A 24361-nucleotide genomic window follows, 5' to 3' on the forward strand; every position below is an offset into this window, starting at 1 on the left:
CTGGACCGCCCCCTCCCCACCCTCACATAGTTATTAACAGACTTGAGTGATTGATTTGGGTTATTTCAAGGTTGGAAAATCATATGGTGAATGCCAGGTGTACACAGTACCTAAGAAGCATTGAGATCGTATCAATCAGGCATCATCTGGATGTCTCCTTGGCTACGTTCAAGTGCTGCCTCATCACCGAAAAGTTGGCAACAATAACATAAAAGTTGTAATCTCGAAGATCTCATTCTTTGTTCAGCCATAGTAGATTACTGTTTACTCGCAACACTTGCAGAGACTGGAAAAGCAGCTGCTTAGCTCCGCCTACCCTCTCTGGCAGACCAACCACTGCTGGCTGATGGAAAACACGTCACTAACTGGGCGCTGCTTGTGATTTTTTTCACAAAACTCGCTACAGACACTTAGTCTGATAATACTATATACTGCAGATGCAAAGGCTTTCATCAGTGGGCCATAGGCTCAATCACCATTGTGTTACTTCGTTCAGTGAGAGATAGAGACTTAACAGACATTTATTTACATGAAAATCTTGAGATTATAACTTTAAGTAAAGGCCTACTTGTCTGCCATTCTGATCTGGTGTAATACTTCTCTCCAAACAGATCGAAACCACTATTGATTTTGTAAAGGACAGAGCATTTAATATTTCCGTACGAGAAGATCCCACACAGGGATGAGGAAGTGAGGTGACAGCGCCTGGACTCGGGCGAGAGATGTGACCCAGAGTTCATCATGATGCGGTGCAGTGAGGCTACAGACATTTCATAGAGAGGCGAGCAAATGTATATTGCAAACATATCTGTCTGTTTGTCACTGTGACCAGACACTCCAGTCTGCAGCGCAGTTCATACACTTCACTGATAAAGCGCAGAACTGTAGAGTAACATCAGGCTTCATGATCAAAGCTTTTATATCACGTCCACTCGGCTGCTCCCTCTCTTTCACTCCCCACATCAGCTCTCTCCCCTCCTCTCTCTCTGCAATACATGCTTTTTATAATAGAAATGATTTCCATGTTGGTTCGCATATAGAGCGGGAAAGTGTGGTCCGATCACTAGCGGTCATTGGAGACCCATTTTAATGCAGAGCATCAGAAGCCGTACTGAGAGGCGTCCACTTGTGATCCGACCACCAGGGAAGCATGTTATTACCAGGTGTGAACAGGGCCTATACAGTCAGCAATGAAGTAGAGCTGCTGCTCATTCAATCAGAGGAGATACCTATACAATGCCTGCGGCAAGTTTAGATGAGTGCAGCAGAAAGTGTGACACAAGCAGTGAAAAATCAGAACTGAGCTCCCAAGAAGAAAAGGACGTTGAAAACTGCAGGAGCTGCAGCAGCTGCAAGTGATTAATGCCTTTCACTTAATTATTTTATCATCCTAATGACTGAAATGACTGATGGCGATAAAGTACTGATGTATAATAGGCAGAGGCACTTAACCTACATGTTCTAGTTTCAGAAACAGTCCAGAGAGACTCTATGTCAGTCATTTATTTTTTTTAATCTCAAGTACAGTTTAAATTACCTGTTAAATTTCTGACATCGGACTCTGTCCTCATTACTCTGAAACCCTTTCAGACTGATATCTGCTGTCTATCTGAAAAACTGATTTCATTTACAGGAGAAGTCGGGGGGGCAGCTTCGTTGATATCCTGTCTTGCGTCTGTACAGTTGTGATACCATGTGTTGTGTCCTTAGCCAGATTAGTATTGACAGACCCACCATGATAAATCATTCAATTATTTAGCCAACTGCTATATATAGTTTGGGTTGTGTCTGTGTTGTGCATGATGTTCTGTGTGTGTGTGTGTGTGTGTGTGTGTGTGTGTAAAAGTGTGTTTGCATACCTCCTCCTCCACAGACTGGAACTCCTTGTCGTCCGGTGCCAGGTCGATCAGCACAGTGCCTTGGCTGGAGCAGTGGAACGTCAGGTACGGGTTTGCACCTACACACACATTTGAAAGTGATTCAGACACCTTGTTTTTAACATAAATAACACATATATGCACATGTACAAGCCAAGATTTTGATGTATAGATGTAAAATAAGCCTTTTCAGTTTTTCCCATGGACTGTATAAAAAGATGGACGACATGACAGCTCCCTAAAAGTGAAGCCAAAACATTTTGAGCGCCCCCTGCTGACTGGCTGCAGTATAGGTCATAAAGCCCGCCTCCTCCATGTTAACAGATGGGACATGAGTCAAACTATAAAATCTAAACACACGTCAAATAAATGTTTCTCAAACATGGTTTCTGTCATTATAGTTAGTTCTTATCATGCTGATTTATGTCCAAGTGTTCATTTATCTGACAAGTTTATTTTTAGTTAGTTATTTGATGCTGTAAAAATGATGATTGACAGCTCTGTTGACAAATACGGCTCCTGCAGCCAATCAGTTCAGGATTAGCAGAGTGGAAGAGGAACGAAGAGAGGAAACATAACTAAAACAATCACTACAGTCACTGAAGTTTACATATCTGTGAACGTTAACCTCAGACCAACACAAGAAGCTGTTCTGCTATTAAATACGCTGAATGGGGGATCTTCGCTGTTTTTTCAGTAAGTTAAGTGTGTGTTTTGGTTAGTGGAAGTGGCTACGGCGGCTCCACCTGCCGATTTCTACTGCGCAGCTCTGGCTCCAAATGACATCACCATCGCAAGATGGCAGCGCCTATCACGGGGGCTTGGCATCAATTTCATACAATGAGAGCAGATGGAGGCGAGTCGTCCGTCTATATATACATACAGTCATTGGTTTTTCAAAACTAATCTGAAGCACGTATACTAGACAGCAAAACTTGCACTATCACAATAATGATATGTCTTAAGTTCTGTGATGTGATTAAAGTTAATATAATTCCAAAACAATTTATAAGATAAGATAAAAAGAAAATTCTTTATTGATCCCCAGAGGGAAAATCCAGGTGTTGCAACAGCACAAAGAGGAAGTAGCAAAAAGGGAAATAGAAATAAGACTAAAGAAAATAAATTAAAGTTATATAAGATGTATATACAACTGGTATACAAAAGTGACAATCTAAAGTGACAGTTATGGGATAAAGTGACATGTATGGGTAATAGCAGCAACATTTTAGCAGTATAAAATAGTACAGCATAATATGAGGTAAAAGGTATAACATATAAGGTGCAATATAAAAGTTGCAATAGTATGATATGTTACAGTATGTATACTGTATGTATATAATGTAGCATGATATGGATTATTAAGTGAGTACTGGAAAAGTAATATGAAGTAAAAATGGCAATAATATGGAACAATAGCATAATAATATAGTGCAATATAATAACTAATAATATAATGATAATAATATAATAAATATTATGATATATAATATGATATAAGCTCTTTTTTTACTTCCAATTCTCAGATTTAGCTCATTAAAGCCGTTAAAGCTCACCAAGTAGATCTTAAAACAAACATGTGGACTGGTTTAACAGTGGGGTATTTTCCCTAGTAACAGTGCCCAAGAACACAGTGTGCGTGTGTGTGTGTGTGTGTGTGTGTGTTTCCTGACCTTGCTGGCCTCCCAGAAGCCTCTCGATGCCCTTGATGAGTTTGTGTCTGTGACCGTAAGCGTTTATTCCGATCTCTTTGAGCTCCTCGTGACCCATGTCTGCGAGCACATCCAGTGAAATCTGCCAGAAAATGAATAAGAGGTCAGATCAGTCCAGCTTGTGCTTGTGTGTGCTGCCTAAAATAACAGTTTATTATATAATGATTTATAATGTGCGACTGTAGCCATACTGGCAACTAAATCAAGTGTTGTTTTACTGTACTGTACTCCTCTGCACAGACTTAAATCAAATAAAACAGTAGGTCATCCTGCAACTGATCATCACGACTGCCAATAAATACTGAGTTCAGTGCCGTTAGACGTACTGCAGAGGCAATATGAGTGACAAATATTCATGGGAGAAAGACAAAAGCAGCATCAAGAAAAGGTCAATGAATGAATTGCAGTAATCAAACCATTGATATGCAAATTGCTGACAGTGAAGTCTGCGAGTTTGTTCGGGGAGAGCAGAGATGAGATTCATGCTGGAGGCAGAGATAACTCAGCTTTTCAAACGCTAACCTTTACCTACTTTCCTCCGTGTTGCTGTGATCACTGCTACAGGGGGTAATCATCACTGCCTAAATACTCTGCAGGCACAGAGATGCAAAACAGAAACTGGAAATGTGGCACCAAAAGTTAAAACAAAAGCGTCCGAGCCTGTTTGATCTCTAACAGAGAATAAATGTTGATGTCACATCCTCACATGTCTTTTTAGTAAACATTTATATTAATTAGACTGATGCACTTTATTTTAACTGAGTGTTCTTTAAAATAAAAATATACTTTTCCATTAACACCGCGCTGACTCTCAACTCTCACTCACGCTGCACCTGAATGCTAATGAAAGCCCGTCTCCCCTCAGGGGGACCAAGAATAAATAACACACACACACATATCCTCTATATCCTTGCTCCCACACTGCCATTTATGCTAAGCCTTTTGCCAGCTGTCACCTTTCAATCTCACATTTTATTTCTGCCTCTCTCCCTGTCTGTTTTCTCCTCTTTCTGACACCCAGTCTGTCTCTCTTTATCTGTCTATTTTCTCCATCTTTCTCCTCAAGCCTCCGTCTCTTCCTGTTTCTCTGTTCTTTTCCTTCCCTGTCTTCGTCCTCAACTCTGTCTGCCTTACCTCATTTGATTCTTTGTCTTCATAATTTCAATCAAACAGCAAAACAAAGAGTTCACAGCCATGCTAGCAGCTATGTGAGGTAGCACTTAGGCACAGCAGTGCTTTGAGCTAAATGCTAACATGCTTAGTTTTGATGATTTAAAAAGAATTTACAACATCCCTTCGAAACACCTTTTCAAATACCTACTGATTAGGAGTTGCATTTTAACAGCACTCTAACAATGCACTTGTAGACCTGCCCTGTCTAGCCTTGAAAAGGCCACATTAGATTATCTTGAACATCGCAGCCAGGTTTTCCCTTTTGTATAAACTATTTGTTGATAAATCTAAAGAATCCTCAAACAACAGGAGCTTGGCTCGGTCTCGTGACTTAGACGCAGAAATCTCTGAATACGACTGAAGGAGAGTCTGCCAAGATGGACAAAGCCAGACTATCAACACCAGGTTTAAGTTTTTAAATGGATTATGCGTACGTACATCACCCCCTCCTTGTTACATCACTTTGATAATAATAATCCTGATCTATGTATCAAATGTGCTGTAGAAGAAGGCACATTAATCCACTGTTTTTGGAGCTGCCTGAGAATTAAACAGTTATGGTAAAAGGTCGAACAGACTATATCTGATATTGTCATTATTGGGTTGCCTGTCTGCCCTCGGGTATTTATCCTTGGACCATTTCCACCTGAACTTTCCGGTGCAAATAAAACAATAGTTACTTTCTGCTCACTTCAGACTAAACACTGTATAGCAACAGCCTGGAAAAGCACTGAAAGACTACAGTTGGACATTGGTTGAAAAGTCTTTCCAACTGTTTAGCCATGGAAAAACTGACTTATGCCACTAAAGGGAAAATACAGCGCTTTTCTGGAATATGGGGAACATTTATTAAATATCTTGAAAGTCACCGGCCAAGATGTATAAATCCTTGAGAATATGCATGTGTGTAAACCTTCACATGTGTATCTGCTGTGTTGTCATTCCTGAAAAAGCACAATAAATATAATTTTAAAAAAATGCTAACATGCTCACAATAACAAAGCTAATATGCTGATGCTCACCAGGTGTGGTTTCCAAGGTGACTGTTAGCATGTTAACATTTGAATATGAGCACGAAACAAACATTATAGTTGAGGCTGAGTTTAATTAGGTATACAAGTATTCTTGTGATTGACTTTAATTAACAGGTCTTAAAGTTAAAAGTAATAAAAAAAAATTAAAAATGAAGCTTTGTCAGGTCTGTCCTCAAGGGGAGAATAAACTAATATTAAAATGCTTGTTTGTTGAACGGAGGTCGGATCAATCATTTGTGATGCATTCGAGGAAGTCGGGAAATCTGAGCACTGAATGGCTTTCGTCACACCGCGTCGGGGTTAATCTCAAGTTGAAATTTAGATCTAGAACTGATTGTTAGCTGTTAGCTGCAGATGTCTGTTAAATACTTTTCCATATCTGGCTACATTATATTCATGACCATGTGCAATAATACTTTTCTATATGTGGCTATATTGTGTTCATTATGTGCAATAATATTTTTCTGGTCATATTAAGATTAGTGTTCCTGTTGATATTTATAGAATGCATCATCTTATGCAATACGCCTGTTTATTAGTACCATGTGCAGTATCAGGAGCAATACTCATAATCTTGTGTAATAGGAGGTCTAACTTAGTAATAACTATCAATACTACTGTCAATTTAACTGCCACCATCACTTCCTTGCCTACTTTTATAGTTGACAATTGTAATATTGTTTTTGTTAGGCACTGTCTCTTTTGCATTAACCCATACATTTAATATTTTCACTTATCTTTGAATTTGCATTTTGTATTATTTGTATTATACTGTATTTTCTGGAGCTATCTGGTTATTTCCTTCGGGATTAATAAAGTTTGAACTTATCTCATAGAGATTAATAAGAAGCTAAATCGTTGTCAGATAGCCGCTGATGGGAGCCGGCATGTCATTAAGGAAGATTACGTTCCGCCTGCTTTTGCTTTCCTCACGGACTGTTTTTACTGCATACGCCGCAGCCTGCTGATACATGATTGGTCAATATTACTCAGACTACAAGCGTAGTTCAAACGCAATCCATAACACTTGCCGTCCCTAAAATCCACGTCCCTGCCTACAGATTCTTCATTTTTATGTAGAATCTGTAAATACAGATTAAGGCAAACCAAAGAGTCTGAACTAAAGTTTTTAGAAGAGCAGAACGACAACAAGCAACAGAGGGCTTGAACAGCTAAAAACTGACATGAGGAATGTAAAATGGAACAAAAATAAATTTGATTCGATAAGTAAGTCACCCAAAAGAATAAAAAAGATGAACATAAAGTGGGATTTTTACAATAAAAAAATCACTTTCTGCACTCTTACTCTCAATAGCTTCCCTCTGTTTCTACCCTCAGGGAAATCTATTTCGTCTAACTTCTGTACTCTCCCACACACATAAAAAATGTTTGTGTACCTGTTCCCGCTGGAAGATATCTCTGAGGTGTTCCAGCCCTAGACTCTTCAAGAACTGGTTGATGGTCATGTCGAGCAGAGCTGCAGAGACATGGTGATATCAGCAGGGTTATTGGAAGAGTCCCAGCAGTTGCACCAGAACATCTGTGATGCCTGTGCAGTTAAAAAACACAGCAGCCCATGATACGGGACACAGTTTGTGTGTCTGTACGTACATTCTCCTTCCTTCCTGTCAGACCCAGACGCTCCATCTGCTGGTCCAGTGGCCCCGCCCACGGCGAGTTCACTGATGGTTGTGGTCAGGTTGTCTATGCTGCTGGCTGCAGACAGGCAGGACGGGGACGGAGACGGAGAGATGACCACGCCCCCTGCTGCACCTGTGCTCACCACACTCGCGCTCACCTGAGAGAGAAAGAGAGAAGAGCATTGGCTTTCACAATCTATCACTTTAACGGATGCTTCTACTTTTTTTTTTAACTGTACACATGATCGTTTCACTGCTTTCTTTTCTGTCACTTAACTGATGACTCAGCTGCTTCCTGTCTACACTGTCTACAAGGCTATTTTAGACACACTTAGACTGATATGAGTTGCTGAAGCTCGGTCATATGCATGGAATTGTCTGTTAAAGTGTCATTCAGAGGAGATGCGGTGTCAAACGTGCAGTATGTAAGCAGTTTCTTCTTTCAGCAAACACATCATGGCTACTACAGGAAGATGTTTCAGCTGACAGCACTCTGACTTGAACAGTGTGGAAACACTCACCACAGTGGCCTGAGGTTTCAAACAGCTTGGCAGGGCGTCTGGCGGCATGGCATCGATCAATAATGCTCTAATGTCATCAGCCTGTAACAAAGAGAGAGGCAAAACATAAAGATTTATTGCTAATATACTTTATGTATGATCCTCCAACTAAAACAAACACTGTTAGCTTTGATTTTTTAGATGTTATTATCTCCCATATTAAGTTTGGGGCCTAAATAACCAGACTTTTTTTCTTGAGTGGCTAAATTCAGTGAAAGTCTGGAGCAACATTAAAGGGAACTTTTTGAAACAACAGCACTTGAATGGGTTTGTAATAGTCTTTCTCATTTTGTCTAGCTTACCCCTGCTCGCAAGCATGCTCTCCGACCCTGGACCATTTACATCAAAGCAAAGCAACAAAGCATCTCAAAGTTCAGGTTTCAGGACATTTAAAGTAATAATCTTGAAGATTTTCATTTAAATAGATGTATGTTACATCACTATCTGTCTCTGAATGAGGTAACACAATGGTGATAGAGCCTATGGCCCACTGATGAAAGCCTTGCAGTATTATGGACTGGGTGTCTGGCGCGACTTTCATGGAAAAAAAATCACAAGCGGTGCCCAGTTAGTGACGCGTTGTCCATCAGCCAGCTGTGGTTGGTCTGCCAGAGAGGGTAGGTGGAGCTAAGCGGCTGCTTTTCCTGCTCTGCAAGTGTTGCGAGTAAACAGTAATCTACTATGGCTGAACAAACAAAGAAAAGATCGATGACTAGAGAAATAAAAGTGTGCTCCCACAATTATCATTTATCGCCATAGGTGCCACCAAAGAGAGCGAAACTGAAATCTTTGAGATTAGCGCTTTAAATTTGGACACATGAGAAGCTTTCTTTTCAACAAGACTCTAATGTGTGGCTACTGCAGCAACAATTATAAAACAAACATTTTTTTTGCATTTATCTAAAATGATAAACTGTTATGACAGCAGCACATGTGGATATGAGTCAGAAAGAAAGTAATGAGCTGAGCGAAATGGATATTAAGTTTGCCAACATCAGCGATCATAAGCAGATTCATTTGTTATTTCTCTGTAAAAAGTTGAATTGTCTCATTTTGATGTTGCTTTTTTCCTATGCTAAGCACAGATACTGTATAGCCAAGAAGAAGAACAAAAGCATCTCTAAGCTTAATCCAGAAGGCAAATGGACTCGGTTGAAGTTCTTGTAGACGTTTCACCTCTCATACGGATAACAGGTGAAACGTCTTCAAGAACCAAGTTGCCTTTTGGATTAAGCTTAGAATTACAATGACCTGGATGACTGAGAACCTTCACAGACAACAAAAGTACCCTTCACTTTACATCGACTTATTGAATGGTGAAATGTTGGTTGAAGCTGTTAAACATTTAGTTCTAATCTCTGATCTATAGCAGAGTTATAGACTAATGTAGGCATCATCACGAGCTGCACTTCCTGTGGATGTCAGCTGCAGTGACTTCTTGTTCTCTCGGGTAGACTCGCAAACTTTGGTACCTGCAGTTAAATGAGATCCCTATTAGGAGGCTTATAGGAAGCCTCATTAGGGTGCGTGGAGTCTGAAAGCTCCTTGTTCCCAACTTTCTTCATGGAACTTCACTTCTGCAAAGTTGACCATATAGCTAACATGGCAATGTGCTGACTCATAACATATGTTATGTTCCTAATGTGAAGAAATGAGGACAAAGTTTTATACCGTTGCCAAGTCCAGCGGTGTCTGTCCCTCCTGGTTCTTCATGGTGGGATCGGCTCCATGGGCCAATAGCAGGGCGCAGAGCTGAGTCCGCCCCTTCTGGGCTGCTTCGTGTAGGGGTGTGAACGCCCACTTGTCTGTGGCGTTGACGCATGTGTTGTATTTGATTAAGAGGGCCGCGATGTCCACGTGCTAGACAGAGAAGAGGAGGTAGAGTCGAGGAAGAGGAAGGAGGTGACGATGACGACAGAGAGAGAGAGGATGAAAGAGGAGAGAGAGATTGGAATAAAATATAGAGCAGAGAGAAAAAGAAGATGTTAGAGGAGGAAGGAAAGACAACTGCTATAAAAGTGTTTAACAAGAGTAAACGTGTGAAGTCTGGGGAGAGAGTTCTTTAAAAATTGTGATCACAGAAAATGTGATATGTGGTATTTTCTGGAACAAAAATGTGTGAATTATTAACTCCATCATGATTCTTGTTTTCCCGCCGGTCCCCTCTTCATCGTCTGTCTCCAGCTCTTGACAAAGCGTCAAACACAGTGTAGCTTGTTTCTGAGCACCGGTGGGAGATGCTAAAATGTGTGTATGTGTGTGTCTCCAAAACGCAGGGCTCATCAAGTTTTCATTTAAACACGTGCTTCACGACTACACGGGTAGCAGAATGACGAGCTATACGTAAAAGTGAGACCGAGAGAGAACACTTGAGAGAACAATGACTCAAGAATGCTTTAGAAAACTTCATGACACTAACCTAAGACAAAAACATACTTAGACAACAGAATGAGAAGAAAGCTAGAGTCCTCAATGCGGCGGCCCCAGGCTCGACTCCAACCCTCGGCCCTTTACCGTGTGTCATCCGCACTATGTCTTCCCCTGTTTCCAACACTATCTGCTGCCCTCTCACTATCAATAAAGACACAATCTTGTATCCCATCGGCTATAGCCTGACGACAATATAGCCTCCCAACCTTGGGTCTGGGCCACCCTTAGGGGGATGCCAAAGATTGCTGAGGTGCGCGAGGCTTTGTCTGCAATGAGATTGTCAAGATTAGATTTGCACATGTTAAATAAAATCATTATAAAAGCACTTACTTGATCAAAAGTCTGTTCAACTATTAAAAAATATACTTCTTTGGTCCTCATTCAAATATAGTAGCTACTTTGTTAGCCACACCTCTGTAAACTACAGGCTGATTGGTGTTAATGTTTGCCAATAAAGATTTGGAGTTAATCACTTTATTGTTTTGGTGTAAGTGTGCGCGAGGTAGGGAGGCTCAGCCTTTCTTAGACACAAGCTCCAAGGACAAAAACTGGGACCACTGCTCTGGAGACAACGGTGAACATGGCGGGCGTGTAGCCGGCGGTTAGCGATAAACGACTTCCAGTAAGGACTTCCTTTTCCATGTGCTGCATTGTTTATAGAAAAAGAACTTGTATTTCTTGTGATTTACTTTAATTAACGGGTCTTACCTTTGCTGAAATTATGCAAATTAGTAAGAAGTAAAAATGAAGCTTTGTCAGGTCTGTCCTCAAGAGGAGAAGAAAACTACTTTTAAAATGCTCGTTTGTTGAATGGAGGTTGGATCGATCATTTCTGATGCGTTTGAGGAAGTCGGGCTGATTGTTAGCTGTACACTTCTATGTAGAATCTGTAAATACAGATTTATAAAGGCATAAAAGGCCAAAAAAATCATAAAAGAAAAAGAATCATTGAGTCTATAAAATGTCCAGAACGGGCTCCCACAGCACAAAGTTGAAAAGTTCACACTTTTGATGGATACAGTTGGCATCTTGAAATATATATAAACTGATTTTTAAAAAGAATGAGGGGGATCTCTGTGCTGAACTCGTGAACTGAGCTCTTTGAAGTGTGAGTGAAGCTTTCTGTGTGTCTCTCTGTGTGTGTGTCTTACCCCGTATGAAGCCGCATTGTGTAAAGGTATGAGGCCTCCTTTGTCCTGTGCGTTCACATCAGCTCCATGCTCCAACAGATACTCTGCGACCTCCAGGTTGTTATAGCCGGCTGGAGAGCGGTAACAGTGGGTTGGGTTGAATGGAAAACACAGTCGGATGGAGAGAGAGAAGGTAATTGACAGATACATAGAGGAAAAAATGGAGAGACAAGAATGTAGTCAGGTAACAAGACGGGAGGAAATAAAGCGAGGAAAGACAGAGCGACATGTCGGCCTACATCAGCTGCAGTGTGACAGCATATAATCATCTTTTCCTTTTACAAGCAAGTACATCGAGGCAGAGGGTGCGTGGGCGTGTGTCTAAGTGGTCTGATCTATGAAAGAAAAACAGAAGTGTTCCAGCACTTTCTTAACTTTAAAAAGTGCCAGTCATGCTGAAAAACATATTTCTGAATTAAGATATACGTTATCAACTCGTCTGGTCATGACCTTCTCTATAAATACAGAGTCTAAAATGCAATGAAGAAGACAAAGGCAAGTCAGTTTCCCCACCAGAGGAAGAAACGCAGCAGTAGTTTGAGAGGCATTAACCTTCCACCCTGACGACCCTGGTTCAATTCCCAACGCACTACCACCATACCCAAACATTAAGAAAACTATTCGCCATGTCATTCTCAAGCGGACAACAAGTCAATTAGCATAAGTGCTGCACAATGTTGGAAAAAACGGACTGCAATATTGTTTTGTTCTGCAATATTTATTGTGATTTTATTATATCAGATAAACGCAGTTTGTTTTTATGTCCATATAAACAATTAACAATCATTTTATTACTTGGGACTTTTAATTCTATTTTCTTCTAACAAAATAAACCCCACCTTTATCACACTTAGCTCAGAGACTCTGACACCCTTATGAAAAAGTAGACAGAGTTCAGGTGGAGCGACGCGTTTATTCATAAAATAAACACAGACAGACTTGTTGGCTGCTGTTGTGTTACTACAGTGACAGTGATACAATATTTAATCAGCGTGATCAGCACAGTGACGGTAACTTTTTCAAACAAAAGCTCAGCATATCCTACTTCCTGTCCAGCTGTTGGCACGAAAAGTAAACACTCCGCAGCACGTCCGCTCCGTGACTGCTCTGTTTACGTGGCCACGGTGTTAACCAGCACCGGGACGAGGTGCAGTGCTCTTTCCCACTGAAATTAGCACGCTGACTTGAGTTTTTCAGACCCGGGAAGATACGCTTATAGATGCCGATTGTCTCTTTTCCCATGCCGGTGACCAGTGGGAAAGAGGCTCTTATAAGCCACCTCGCGTAACAGAGCGTCTGCCTCGATCATCCCGCCGACAGGATCTGTGACGGCAGCCGCATCACGTGCCTGTTTACAGTTTACAGGCAGGTGACACACAGACTCTGCTGCACAGCGGTCAGTTCACTCTGTGCTCTGATGATGAGCTGCACTATTGTGATATCAGTCAGACTTTTTCCTGTAGATTAGTCATGGGAAACGAGATACTGGCGAGTTTTCACTGTGCACCGAGCGGCAATAAAGCAGCAGCGGCACGTGTTTAACTTAATTTGCTTCTATATCACACATCCTGCCATGTGACTATTGCGCATGCGATGGTTAAACGATATATTGTGCAGCCCTTATTAGCATGGAACATGTATGCTGCTGTTAGAAGATTCCTTTGTGGTGCATCAAGTTCATTTTGACATTATTCATGTCAGAGTTTAAGCTCATGATTTTATGAGAAAGAAAATGCACTTATTATCTTATCTAAATATTGACCCTTCTTACTTCGACTTAAAGTAAGAGTTTCTTGTTTCCCACCCTACTATTTATGTGTGTGTGTGTGCTTGCGAGTTGCTGTATCAGAACAGTGTATATCTGTCTTGTTATCTCTGCTGTTGATGTTATCATGATTACAGATCATGAATAAATAAGCGAGTGTGTTTGTGCACCTTGGAGGACCTGCAGCATCTCTGCTGGCAGGATTAAAACACTTTATGAAGTTTGTGTAAGATCCAAGGTCACTGCGGTACACTTCAGCTATAGTTTGTAGTGATATAGTAATCTGTGATAATAATTGGTACATTTTATTTATGTATAACTACTGATCCTTGCAGTTTTCATTCTATTTGACAACATTATACATTTTTAAAAAGTCAACACCCAAAGATATTTCACCAACCTTTTTACTAAGTCTTCTGTTGTACCAAACGAAGATTATTCATTATTTTTTATTTGATTATAATTTCTGTCCTGCATTGTTTTTAATGAATTGTACTGTCTCTCTGTAATAATTTTTACTGATTAACACCTAGTATAGTGGTTAAAAATGTCAATCCTGTATATATATATATAAAGGTCATTTATCCTTGTTATTTACGACTTCCATGTAAAACTGTGGTAGTTGAACAAACATGGGTTTAAATGGACAATTACTCAAGAATAGTTTCTGTGTTTCATGCATGTTTCTATTTCCCATCATAGATCCACATGGCACTTTTTTAACTCCAATAACTGGTTTGGCTGCTCATACTCCGTCCTCAGAACTTTGCCTACCAGTAAACTAAAAGTGGTTTCAGACCCCTGCATGCATGCATAAGAAAAAGGTCCTGTATCAATGGGTTTTTCAAAAATCATGGATAAATGTCTAATTTTTCCCAGCCTGCTTCTCTATTAAAGGGGTGTTCTTGCTCTCAAGACATGGGCTGTCAGGATGTGTTTTTATCTTGCTCTTCACACTGCACTTAGCCAAAATCCCAGGAGGTCGGCTGTTTCTGAGCTGAGCCAGAGTCATTGGTACCAGCAAATATATCATTTCCAAAGTAGCTTAGATGCTGCAAACAGTACCATCAAAGCCTCTCGTTTTAACGTGTCTGCAGAGTGAGCTTATCAAAATGACCTGTGCGTGCAGCTGTATGTTTGGTGTTTCCACATGCATATTACCTGCAAGGTGCAGAGGTGTTGAGTTGCGTCCCTGCGTATCCCGACAGTTAATGTTGTCGGGGCTACATAACTTCTGCACCCTGGCCAGGCAGCCTTTCTTAGCAGCGTCGAGCAGTGCTGCATCTCCTCTCAGCAGGTCCTGGATGTCAGTGTCCCCGTCCTTCACCAGGTCCAGAGGCGTGTTCCCATCTCGGTTCTTCTTGGTGGGGTCCGCTCCATGCTGCGGGGAGGAGGGGAAAGACAGATTAAAGACAGCCAGATATGTTAAATAAATGTTTGTCCTCCATGTATCCCTGCAGACGGACAGTGTTTTCATTAAAATGACAGACTTAAACTGAAGACAAGAATATTTGTACAAAAAAAAAATCTACTATCACTGCCTTATTCTTAAAAAAAACCCATCAGTCCTCAAAATCCCTTATCGTTCAAACCCCAGTGGAAACGTTTCACTCAGATGAGGAACAGACGATGACAAGTGACGAGCGAGGAGTGGATGAAGGTAATTCACCAGAGAAAAGACGAGATGGAGAGACGAAAGGAGGTAGAGAGGTGAGGACAGGACATCCAGTGAAGTGGAAAACACCACATACCCTGGAGATGAGGGAGGGAAGCAGACATTTTCATCGCTCAACTGTCATTTCATTGTAAGTTTTGAAATCCGCTCATTAAAAGTGGATGTTGTGGGACCACTCCCCTGGGTATCCACTGCTGGCCTGAAACTGTCCGTTAGACATCTCTCACAGCTGTATTTCCATTTTCCAAGTTTTTTTTTGAACCTATCCATGTTAGGATTCTTCTGCCCTACTTCTCCATTTCTATTGTGTCTTTGCTGCTGATCTAATCACATTCTTACAGTCAATTATTCTCTATCCAGGAAATTGGTACAGAGACCCATTTAAGTTATAATTGGGGACATTTTCATAGAAATACACGCAGGTTTTAATCCTTCTTCTTTTGGATTCAGCCAGTCAGTTCAGGACAGACTTTACATTTAAAACAGTGAATACTTTACGAACTATAATCTCTCTCTTGTGAACAATTGTCTTCACTTTTTTTGTTTTACTTGTGTACATACAAGAGCCTAAGTGCTAATGTTACCATGCTAATATGCTCAAAATGATGATGCTAGCATGCAGATTTAAAGCAGGCATAATGTGTGTCATATTCACTAGCTTAGTTTAGTGTTAGCATCAGTGTTGGGGGGGTAATGCGTTACAAAGTAATCCGTTAAGAGTACTTTTTTGTTGTAACGAGTAACGTAACACGTTACGTAATCTATTATTTCGTTACTTTTTTATTAAAAAGTAATCTGTTACATCACCATCTGTGGTTCCTTAATGAAAAAAAAATGCTGTATTCCCCTTTTCCTTTGGTCGCCACAAAAAAAGAAAACACTGTTTCTGTTTGTCTCCTACTTCTCGGCAGGTAGCTGTTTACCAGCAGAACACTGTGAGTGTGCATGTGTTGCTTGCTAAATCAACTAGCAAGATGGCAGAGAGGACAGCCTTAACTTTGTGGGAATATTCCCATTATCTTTCATTTTTGGGTGAAGGAGATAAGAACAACATGACGGTGAAATGTAAGTTGTGTCTCGAGTATAAGTGCTTGAAGGCTGTGAAGAGCTCGACTTCTGTAGCGAAACACAGCTCCGCAACACTGGAGGGACTAAGAGCCAGTGTTGTATTGTTGTCGTTGAAATAGCTGTGCCTAATACTGTATGCCTCTGCCCAGTTCACTGTCAGATTGTTAGCGGAATAAATAGCTGTAAAGGTAATACTGCGTCTGTCATTCCTGTTATTAGGCTGCAGAATTACAGATTATAAAACAAGGCTGAAATGATGGTAGAGTCAATACATTCAAAGGTAGACGTACAGTAGGCTACACACCGTCCTGATAATATAACCCACATATGTAACGAGTCGAAAAGAGGGTTTTAAGTTATGGTAACGCAAAAGTAATCTAACATGTTACTTTACTCAGTAGGTAACACAGTAATGTAATCTGGACAGTTACCTAACACTGTTTAGCATGCTAACTTTCCAGATCTGATGCTGGTTTAAACACTATTTTTTTCAGGAATTTTGTCATAAAATCAAAATAATAAGAATAAATAAATCATCACCATGGACATCTGTACCCAATGTTGTGGCAGTCAATCCATCAGTTTGTTATTGTGAACCACGACAGCCACAATGAGTTACCAAACAAAAGATACAGAAGCTCTTTTTCCAAACGAGACGATGTCACACTCCTTCAACAACAGTCGGCCTCCTGCGAGACGATAATACACCCAGCCAAGACTGAGAGTCATGTGAGTTCACACATTTCGTGGCAGACTCTAACAAGATAGATTCCTCTATAATTGAGGAGAAATTCATTATGTTCCTGCACTTCTTCCCTAACAAAGAAAATGCTAATATGCGTTTTGTATATCCCACAAGATCCCTGCAGAATACCACAGAGCTGGGAGCTAAGGCAGCACAGTTTAATTCTGAGCCCAAATCCAACACATAAGCAGGGACAATAGAAAGTTGACAACAAATAGAGCAGACAAAGAGAAACCTAATGCTGAACTCTGGAATAGTTTATCCAGAAAGAGAGAACAGCTAGATCCCGAGGCCATGGCAGATTAACACCAAAGTGCGGGAACACTCTGTTTATGTGTGTGTTTGTGAGTTAAAGGGGAAATGAGGGCGCTGCCATTTGTATACAAAAATCCAAAACGCAAGCTTTAAATCCAAAGTTTGAGAATTTTCCGACCAAAATGGAAAACTGCCAACGCTTCCCTCCTACTCGAACAATCGATCATCCGTCTGCTTTTCTAACCTCTGCCTCCAGACCTCACATCAGTTGAAGTGTGGCCTGAGGCAGCTGTTGTATCTCTGAACTCGGAGCCTGTTTTGTGAGCACTGCCTGAGATTTATGTGATGCTCTGCCCTGCTCACACACCAGTAATGAGGAATGTGTTTAAACTGCGGCTGCATTGTAATGATGAACCTTCGGACAAGAGTACAGACGTCCAGATATGCTGTATCAAACAACCAACAACAAAGATCAATTATTTTTTACATTCTGAAAAGTGAGTCCATCACTGAGGTTACATCAGACGAGGACTCACAATCTCTTGCGATACACTCCCACAAACATAAGTGGCCTTATGTTGGCTGAGCTCAAGCAAAGCTGCTGAGGCAGATGGTGCTCTTGAACGTGCTGTCCGAGTACAGTAGCACTGGTCCTGGCGAACATCGTACTTCCCACCTGCCTCGAGTTAGCGACTACAGGTGGATGTTTTAGGAGCGTGTTAGGCCATCACCAGTCCTTAGCAGAGCCGTCAGTGTCTCTGGAATTATTGTCTGTATTGGCCCAGTGCGGAAAATATCAAATGCTAACAGCCTGAATAACCTCTGCACTTTGGCATCGACTCTTATAATCATCTTTTAAGAAAACAACTCTTTCCCCACATGTGGATCAATATCATTTTGCCTTTGGGAAACTCTGATCAATGGTTTACAGTATTTCACTTCCCGCTCACATGTGGGATGATAAATACGATATTTTACTTCAACATTTTCCCTTTTAGAAAGGTGGCCCCACAAACGTCATAGTTTTGGCCTGAAAGGGCAGCTGTGTACCACAGACCGACTCTCGTAGAGCACCGCATGACTGCATACTGAATCCTCTTCTTAATATGTCCAGACGTCTGCATGCTGGGGGTCAAACAAGAACAGCACAGACTGACATCTCGGAGAGAACCAAGAAAACACGCCTCCTCAACAGATGCTTATATGGACGCACCACTGAATCCATGGGAATGATGGGAATGAAATTTCACAGCAGGGCTCCAAGTAATGATTGTTTATATTATCAATTAATCTGAATTATTAGCTTTATTATTATTAGCTTTGCTCATCACAGCATAAAGAATATCCATCCTATCCATCCATTATCTATACGGCTTATCCTGTTCAGGGTCGTTGGCGGGCTGGAGCTTATCCCAGCTGTCACACCCACACCTTCAGGCACTTTTAGAGTCACCAATGAACCTAACGAGCATATCTTTGGACCGTGGGAGGAAACCAGAGTATCCGGAGGGAACCCACGCATGCATGGAGAGAACTCCACACAGAAAGGCCCACTTCATCCGATCCAGGGTTCGAAGTAGGAACCTTCTAGCTGTGAGGCGACAGCGCTAACCACTGCACCACCGTGCCGCTTTTTTCATCACCAAGAGTCTAAAACACAAACATAAAATATATTCAAAGGTAGTTTCCTAACCAAATTTACCATAAATTTGACCTTAATCAGCAAAAAAAATAAAAAGGAAAAATACTAATTAACAGTTTGTTCCCATTCATTTGAGTTTTAGAGATTTGGGACATTAAAGAAGTGATCTCAAACTTTTTCATGTAAATAAATGTCTTAAATCACTATCTATTGCCGAACGAGGTAACACAATGTTGATTGAGCCTATGGCCCAAAAAATCACGAGCGGCGCCCAGTTAGTGACGCGTTTTCCATCACCCAGCAGTGGTTGGTCTGCCAGAGAGGGTAGGCGGAGCTAAGCGGCTGCTTTTCCGGTCTCTGCAAGTGTTGCGAGTAAACAGTAATCTACTATGGCTGAACAAACAAAGAAAAGATTGATGACTACAGATACAACTTCAAAAATAAGTGAAAATCCAAAGAAAAAGAAACAAATTCGACACTCAGATGAAGGCAAACAGTCTGAAAAGGAAAGCAACCGCCAGCGAGGAAAATCAAGAGTTACAACCGGAGCAAACCGTCAACATCTGGAAAGTGTGCTACTGCAGTTACCGTTTATCACCATTAGAGGCACCAAAGAGAACGAAACAGAGATCTTCGAGATTGAATCTTTAACATCAAAGGTTTATGGCATCAATCTCCCATGTTCATTCACTGCAGAAGAAGAGGACACTATGAGATGAGACATTTCACAGATACTGGTGGAGACCATGTGCTAAATGTGACCGAGGTATGGCATTTCTGGGTGTTGCTCCAAACACATCCAATGTTTTCAGCCGCTGCAGCTTTTACGCATGATTTACTCACTTAGTCTGATTCTATTGCACTTCATATTTTGTATTTTAATTGATATTTATTTCCACCGCAGCCATGCATAACAACCTGTTTGCTGCTGTTTTCACTTGGGTGTGCAAATCGATGCTGCACATCAAAACAAGGCGAATGAAAACACACCGAATGATATAACAGTAAAAAGCAGGAAATTCTCCCATTTGAGAAGCTGGAACCAGCAGAGATTTGTTATTTTTCCTCAACAATGAATCGTTACAGGCAACATTATCAATTAGGTTCCAATCAAAGCAGCAGGTCACATGTTCCAGACACATCGGCAAGCATTGCATGTTTAATCCCCAGTCCTTTGTACAGCAACAAAGTCAGGATGAGAAACCGTTTCCCTCCTGAGATGTCACCTTCCTTAACACTGCACAGATCCCTCAACCACGACTGTCACCCCAGCAGCTCCACGCAGCCATACACCTCATCCATACACGCTCACTGCATCATCACACTTTTACTTCCATACCAGCAGCACCGCTCAAATGCGTTCAGCTTCAACGTTATACGTTTGCTGGTGTGAACTGTTGCGTGCAGCACTTTCTTTCACTAGTTTTTCAGCCTGACCTTGTCCTCATCACAAAAAGTTCTGCTGCTTCACTACCTGATCTTTCTTTGTTTTATAAGCTGCAATATTTAACTGAGCATGAGAAATAACTTACGCCTTTCTTCATTAAATTTTTTTTTTTTAAACTATCATCACGTTGTTTTCTCTTCAGCGCATCTGATAAAAGGCTGCTTGTAACCTAATGTTCACTGTGCAACGACAGAGAAGGAATTCTGCACGAGTCTCCAAGTGGGACATTTCCCCTGCAGCTGATGTGTGCTCGGCTTGCTGTGTACGTTCATGTGCGAGCGTGCGCATGCATTCAACACTGTAGATCTAAAAATAATTTATGCATCCCCATATGGCACCAACAGAGCGGTGATCTAGCCTTGTCTGGAGGTGATTATAACAGCAAAAACAAAAACACGTTCAGCTGTGAAACGGCAACATTTCACAGGACTCATTTTGACTCTTCGAGATGTGACAATCAGCGATTACACAACAGATATTTTCAGCCTCGTAATCTGACTGGTTGGAGCGGATACCAACTTGGACTGAGACAACAGTAAATGTTTGAATCTTGCAGACTTCAACATACCCAGAAGTCCGGTATGCTAACTGCAAACAGCATGCTAATGGTGATAAATGTGATGATTAATAGGGAATCAAAGAGAGGAGAAAACATGTGATACTCTCTGAGACGGAGAAATTATCAGGCCTGCAACTTTGACTCGACAGTGAAGGTGAAATCCTCCTCCTCTTTGATTTGTGTTGATAAGAATCGGGTTTATTCAACTCAAGCTTTAAACATTCAGCACTACCACAAGAGTGCTTTGCTTAATCATAAAGTCGTATGCATTAGCAGCACCGAAGTTAACGAGTTGTCAGGAGAGGGAAACTGAGGTCCAACCTTGAGCAGCAGTTTGCAGATCTCGTATTTTCCCTTGGCCGCAGCCTCATGGAGCGGCGTGAACTTCCACAAGTCGGCCACGTTGACCGAGGCTCCATGTCTGACCAGCAGCTCTGCCACCTCGTAGTGACCGTACGAGCAGGCGTTATGGAGGGGAACCAGACCTCTGTAAAGAGACACCAACACCCACAATAAATCTAAATCTGTCTGTAAGGGTTTACTTTAATGTTTACCACTAATTAAGCCACAGCTTAAATGTCCCACCCTTTGTCTTTGGCGTGCACGTCGGCCCCGTGGTGCAGCAGGTACTCCACCACTGACACTCGGTTGTAGCCAGCAGCAAAGTGAAGCGGTGTAGAGTGTCGTCCCTCCAGGTCTCTACAATTCACATTCTGAGCCGTACACAGCGACTGTAAAGAGAGAGGGAGAGAGAGAAAAGATTAAAATATCTGTTTCACGGTTAAAGAGCTGATCTACCGGGGGCCAGAGAGAAATACATCGAGGCTCTTTGGCTGCATAAGCAATCATATAGTAATTAGAATCCAGATTTATTCACAGTATTGTCTCTATTATTAGATTTGAAAAGTTCTACTGGAGAAAGTTTCGATTTCAAGATTACATCGTTTTCAAGAGGTTTTTCATTCAGTCCAATGTGCGAATGCAGACAGTATTTTTTCATGTTCAAGTGCAATGAAGACTGATGATGAGTCGTGATAAATAATCAAGATGATAAAATTGAAAGTGGACTGCTTGAAAATCTAATTTACCTCTGATAACTTGTAAAAACCAGCACGTAATTTGAATGTTAATACGAACAGGAAACTTTGTTCAGCTTTGTCTTTATTTAGTGAAACTCTTTCAGTCTGAGCTGCTGTCACTGATCTTTGCTTAGCATAACCTTTTATTATGTGAATGGCATGGCAATTTTAGTTCTGTTTTTTCTTAATATTGACTTATATATCTAAAAAAAAATGTGATGGATGGATGACATTTAGAAGAGATATCCATTATCCGCTGACACTGTCTCTGGTGCCTCCCTGCGGCTCACATTTGAAGTCTCCACAGCTGTTGTGGAATTTGGTTCTCACTGTTCTCAACAGGATGACTTGTAATAACTTAAGTGGACCCTTAAACTGTCCTTTTGCGCGATGAGCGGGTCAATATTTATATTCGTTCAACACTTTGGTTAATGACAAGATACTTCCAAAACTAATAACAGCCTCAGCTATACAGCCACTAATGTTTAAAGTGCTTCCCAGTGAGCAACAGCCCGGATTTCAACGTTGAAATTTGGTTGAATACAGGGTGAAATTAGGTCTGACTTTTTTTCAGCTAAAATACGGTTACAATATCAACGTGTCAGAAACACATTTTTGTTTCATCATTTTGTTAATTTGGTAATTTTAGCATTGAAAGGGTGACAAAAGTGATGATTGTAGCAGCATTTCTCAAACATCATTTTATAGTTGCGTGTGAAATCCGGTCTATACAAAGATGTAATTTCAACACATTTTATTTTTCATACAAAAATCATTAACACGGCTCTTTATGGGGTTTGTGAGGTTAACAAGAAGGTTCAGAGACAAACTTAAGACCTGTTAAATTAAAGTCAATCAAAAACAGTTTGTTTTTCTGTGAACAATGCAACACGCGGGAACAGACGATTTGACTGGAAGCTGTTCATTGCTAACAGCCGACAAGGTTGAGTTCTCAGCTTGAGTGCAGCTATCGTGGGTCGAGTCCAGCCCAATCTATTTTGAAAAAAAAAATTTGTTGCCGACTGTGCGTGATGACATGACATCAGCATTCAGCTAAAAGCACCTCTGTATAAAAGCATACCATGAAAGAAATGCTAGCTGTTGTTGTAGCTTGTTAAATCTATGACTGCACATTGTGGCCTGCTATTGACAAAACATAAATACACTTTCCCCAAGTAAGCTAGCAAAGCATCTTCTGAAGACACGATGAATCACCCTGATATAATGCCCAGACTCAAACGTTTACATCATCTTTTTATTCCCTGAAAAACGTAGCCGACAGCCAAAACCAACATGAAACAAGACAAACAGCACTTCTGAGAAACGCCAAGAAAGAGAAACAAAAGCTGAGAAAAGAGTAGCTCTGTCCTCTGCCCACCCATCCTCATTTAAGATGAAAAATATGTCAGCGACATGAAATATGTGGAAGAGCGGGTTTTAGGGAGCGACAGCAACAATGCTGAAGTTATTAAGTGAAGCTGAGAAAAGAAATGCATGTCTGCTGAAGTGAGACAGACACGGCCGCCCTGCTGTTCTGAGAAAATAACAGCGCCACTTCTCTGATTTTCTGTTATTACAGACGCAGTTACACCTAAGAACAGAACAAAGAGGAGACGCAGGGGGCGCGGGGGGGGTTGTACTTTAAAGTTAACTTTTTACGTCTCTCTAGGATGCTATTCTACAGGAAATAAAACGACACATCCTGCTGGCAGACATATTCCTCAATTTTCAGCCATTATACCTCACTTTAGCTGCTACTGAGGCAGTCGTGTTTGAAAGCTCTGCCTCCAGGAAATCTAAAAAAAAGTAGCCTGAATCAGAAAAGATAATTTGGATTGTTCACACAATGAAAAGGATGTGATTAGTTTTGATTGAAGCTGATGGCAATGATTACACTAGTGGAAATTAGGTTTCGAAACGACAGAAACATTTGTGTGTGGAGAACATCTGATGAGGTCCGGATCACATGGGGTTATTTGTGGATCAGTTTCAGTGAGTGTTTTATTCAGTATTTATATTAATATAGAAGGACGACTAGGCTGCAGCCAGAATATATATATTTTCAGCATTTTCAGTTTATAAGGCCAGCGTGACAGTAACTGTGCACACTGTCTCCGGCTGGGCATTTTCTGTTTCACATTCTAAATGTATAAAAGCATCGAGTAAAGAGGAGGTCTTATCCCGCTCACATAGAGGTGAAAAACAATCGAGCTCGAATGTTAGGCTATAAATCTATTAGATAATTGACCTGAACATGAATCTATATATTTTGATAGCATCATATTTGTTTTTACTGATTTTAGGGATAAATGCAAAACATTTGCAAATGTAAAGATTTGATGCTCATCTTTGTCTTACAATGTAATTGAATATCTTTGGCATGTTTGTCAGACAAAAGGTAATCTCACAACCCATCGGCTATCGTCTGAGACGATGTAGCCTCTGGGGACAACGGTGAACATGTCGGGTTTAGCCAGCGATAAGCGATAAACGACTTCCAGTCAAGACTT

General features: G+C 41.0%; 1 protein-coding gene across 1 annotated transcript in view; it reads right to left on the bottom strand.

Moving 5' to 3' along the window:
• Positions 1-24361, bottom strand: part of LOC138601865 (poly [ADP-ribose] polymerase tankyrase-1-like) — a 115204-nt gene that overhangs the window by 13228 nt on the left and 77615 nt on the right. The window contains exons 15-24 of the mRNA XM_069673140.1: positions 21358-21503; positions 21094-21259; positions 14543-14762; positions 11578-11687; positions 9668-9856; positions 7958-8038; positions 7408-7594; positions 7194-7273; positions 3551-3671; positions 1860-1957 (exon numbers count right to left, since the gene is read on the bottom strand). Of these exons, the coding sequence (XP_069529241.1) occupies positions 1860-1957; positions 3551-3671; positions 7194-7273; positions 7408-7594; positions 7958-8038; positions 9668-9856; positions 11578-11687; positions 14543-14762; positions 21094-21259; positions 21358-21503 (1398 nt within the window). The remainder of the gene's footprint in view (positions 1-1859; positions 1958-3550; positions 3672-7193; positions 7274-7407; positions 7595-7957; positions 8039-9667; positions 9857-11577; positions 11688-14542; positions 14763-21093; positions 21260-21357; positions 21504-24361) is intronic.

Source organism: Semicossyphus pulcher, unplaced genomic scaffold (assembly GCF_022749685.1).
Source record: "Semicossyphus pulcher isolate SPU_LCO1_2020_fin unplaced genomic scaffold, fSemPul1.0.p SCAF_22, whole genome shotgun sequence".
Lineage (NCBI taxonomy): Eukaryota > Metazoa > Chordata > Actinopteri > Labriformes > Labridae > Semicossyphus > Semicossyphus pulcher.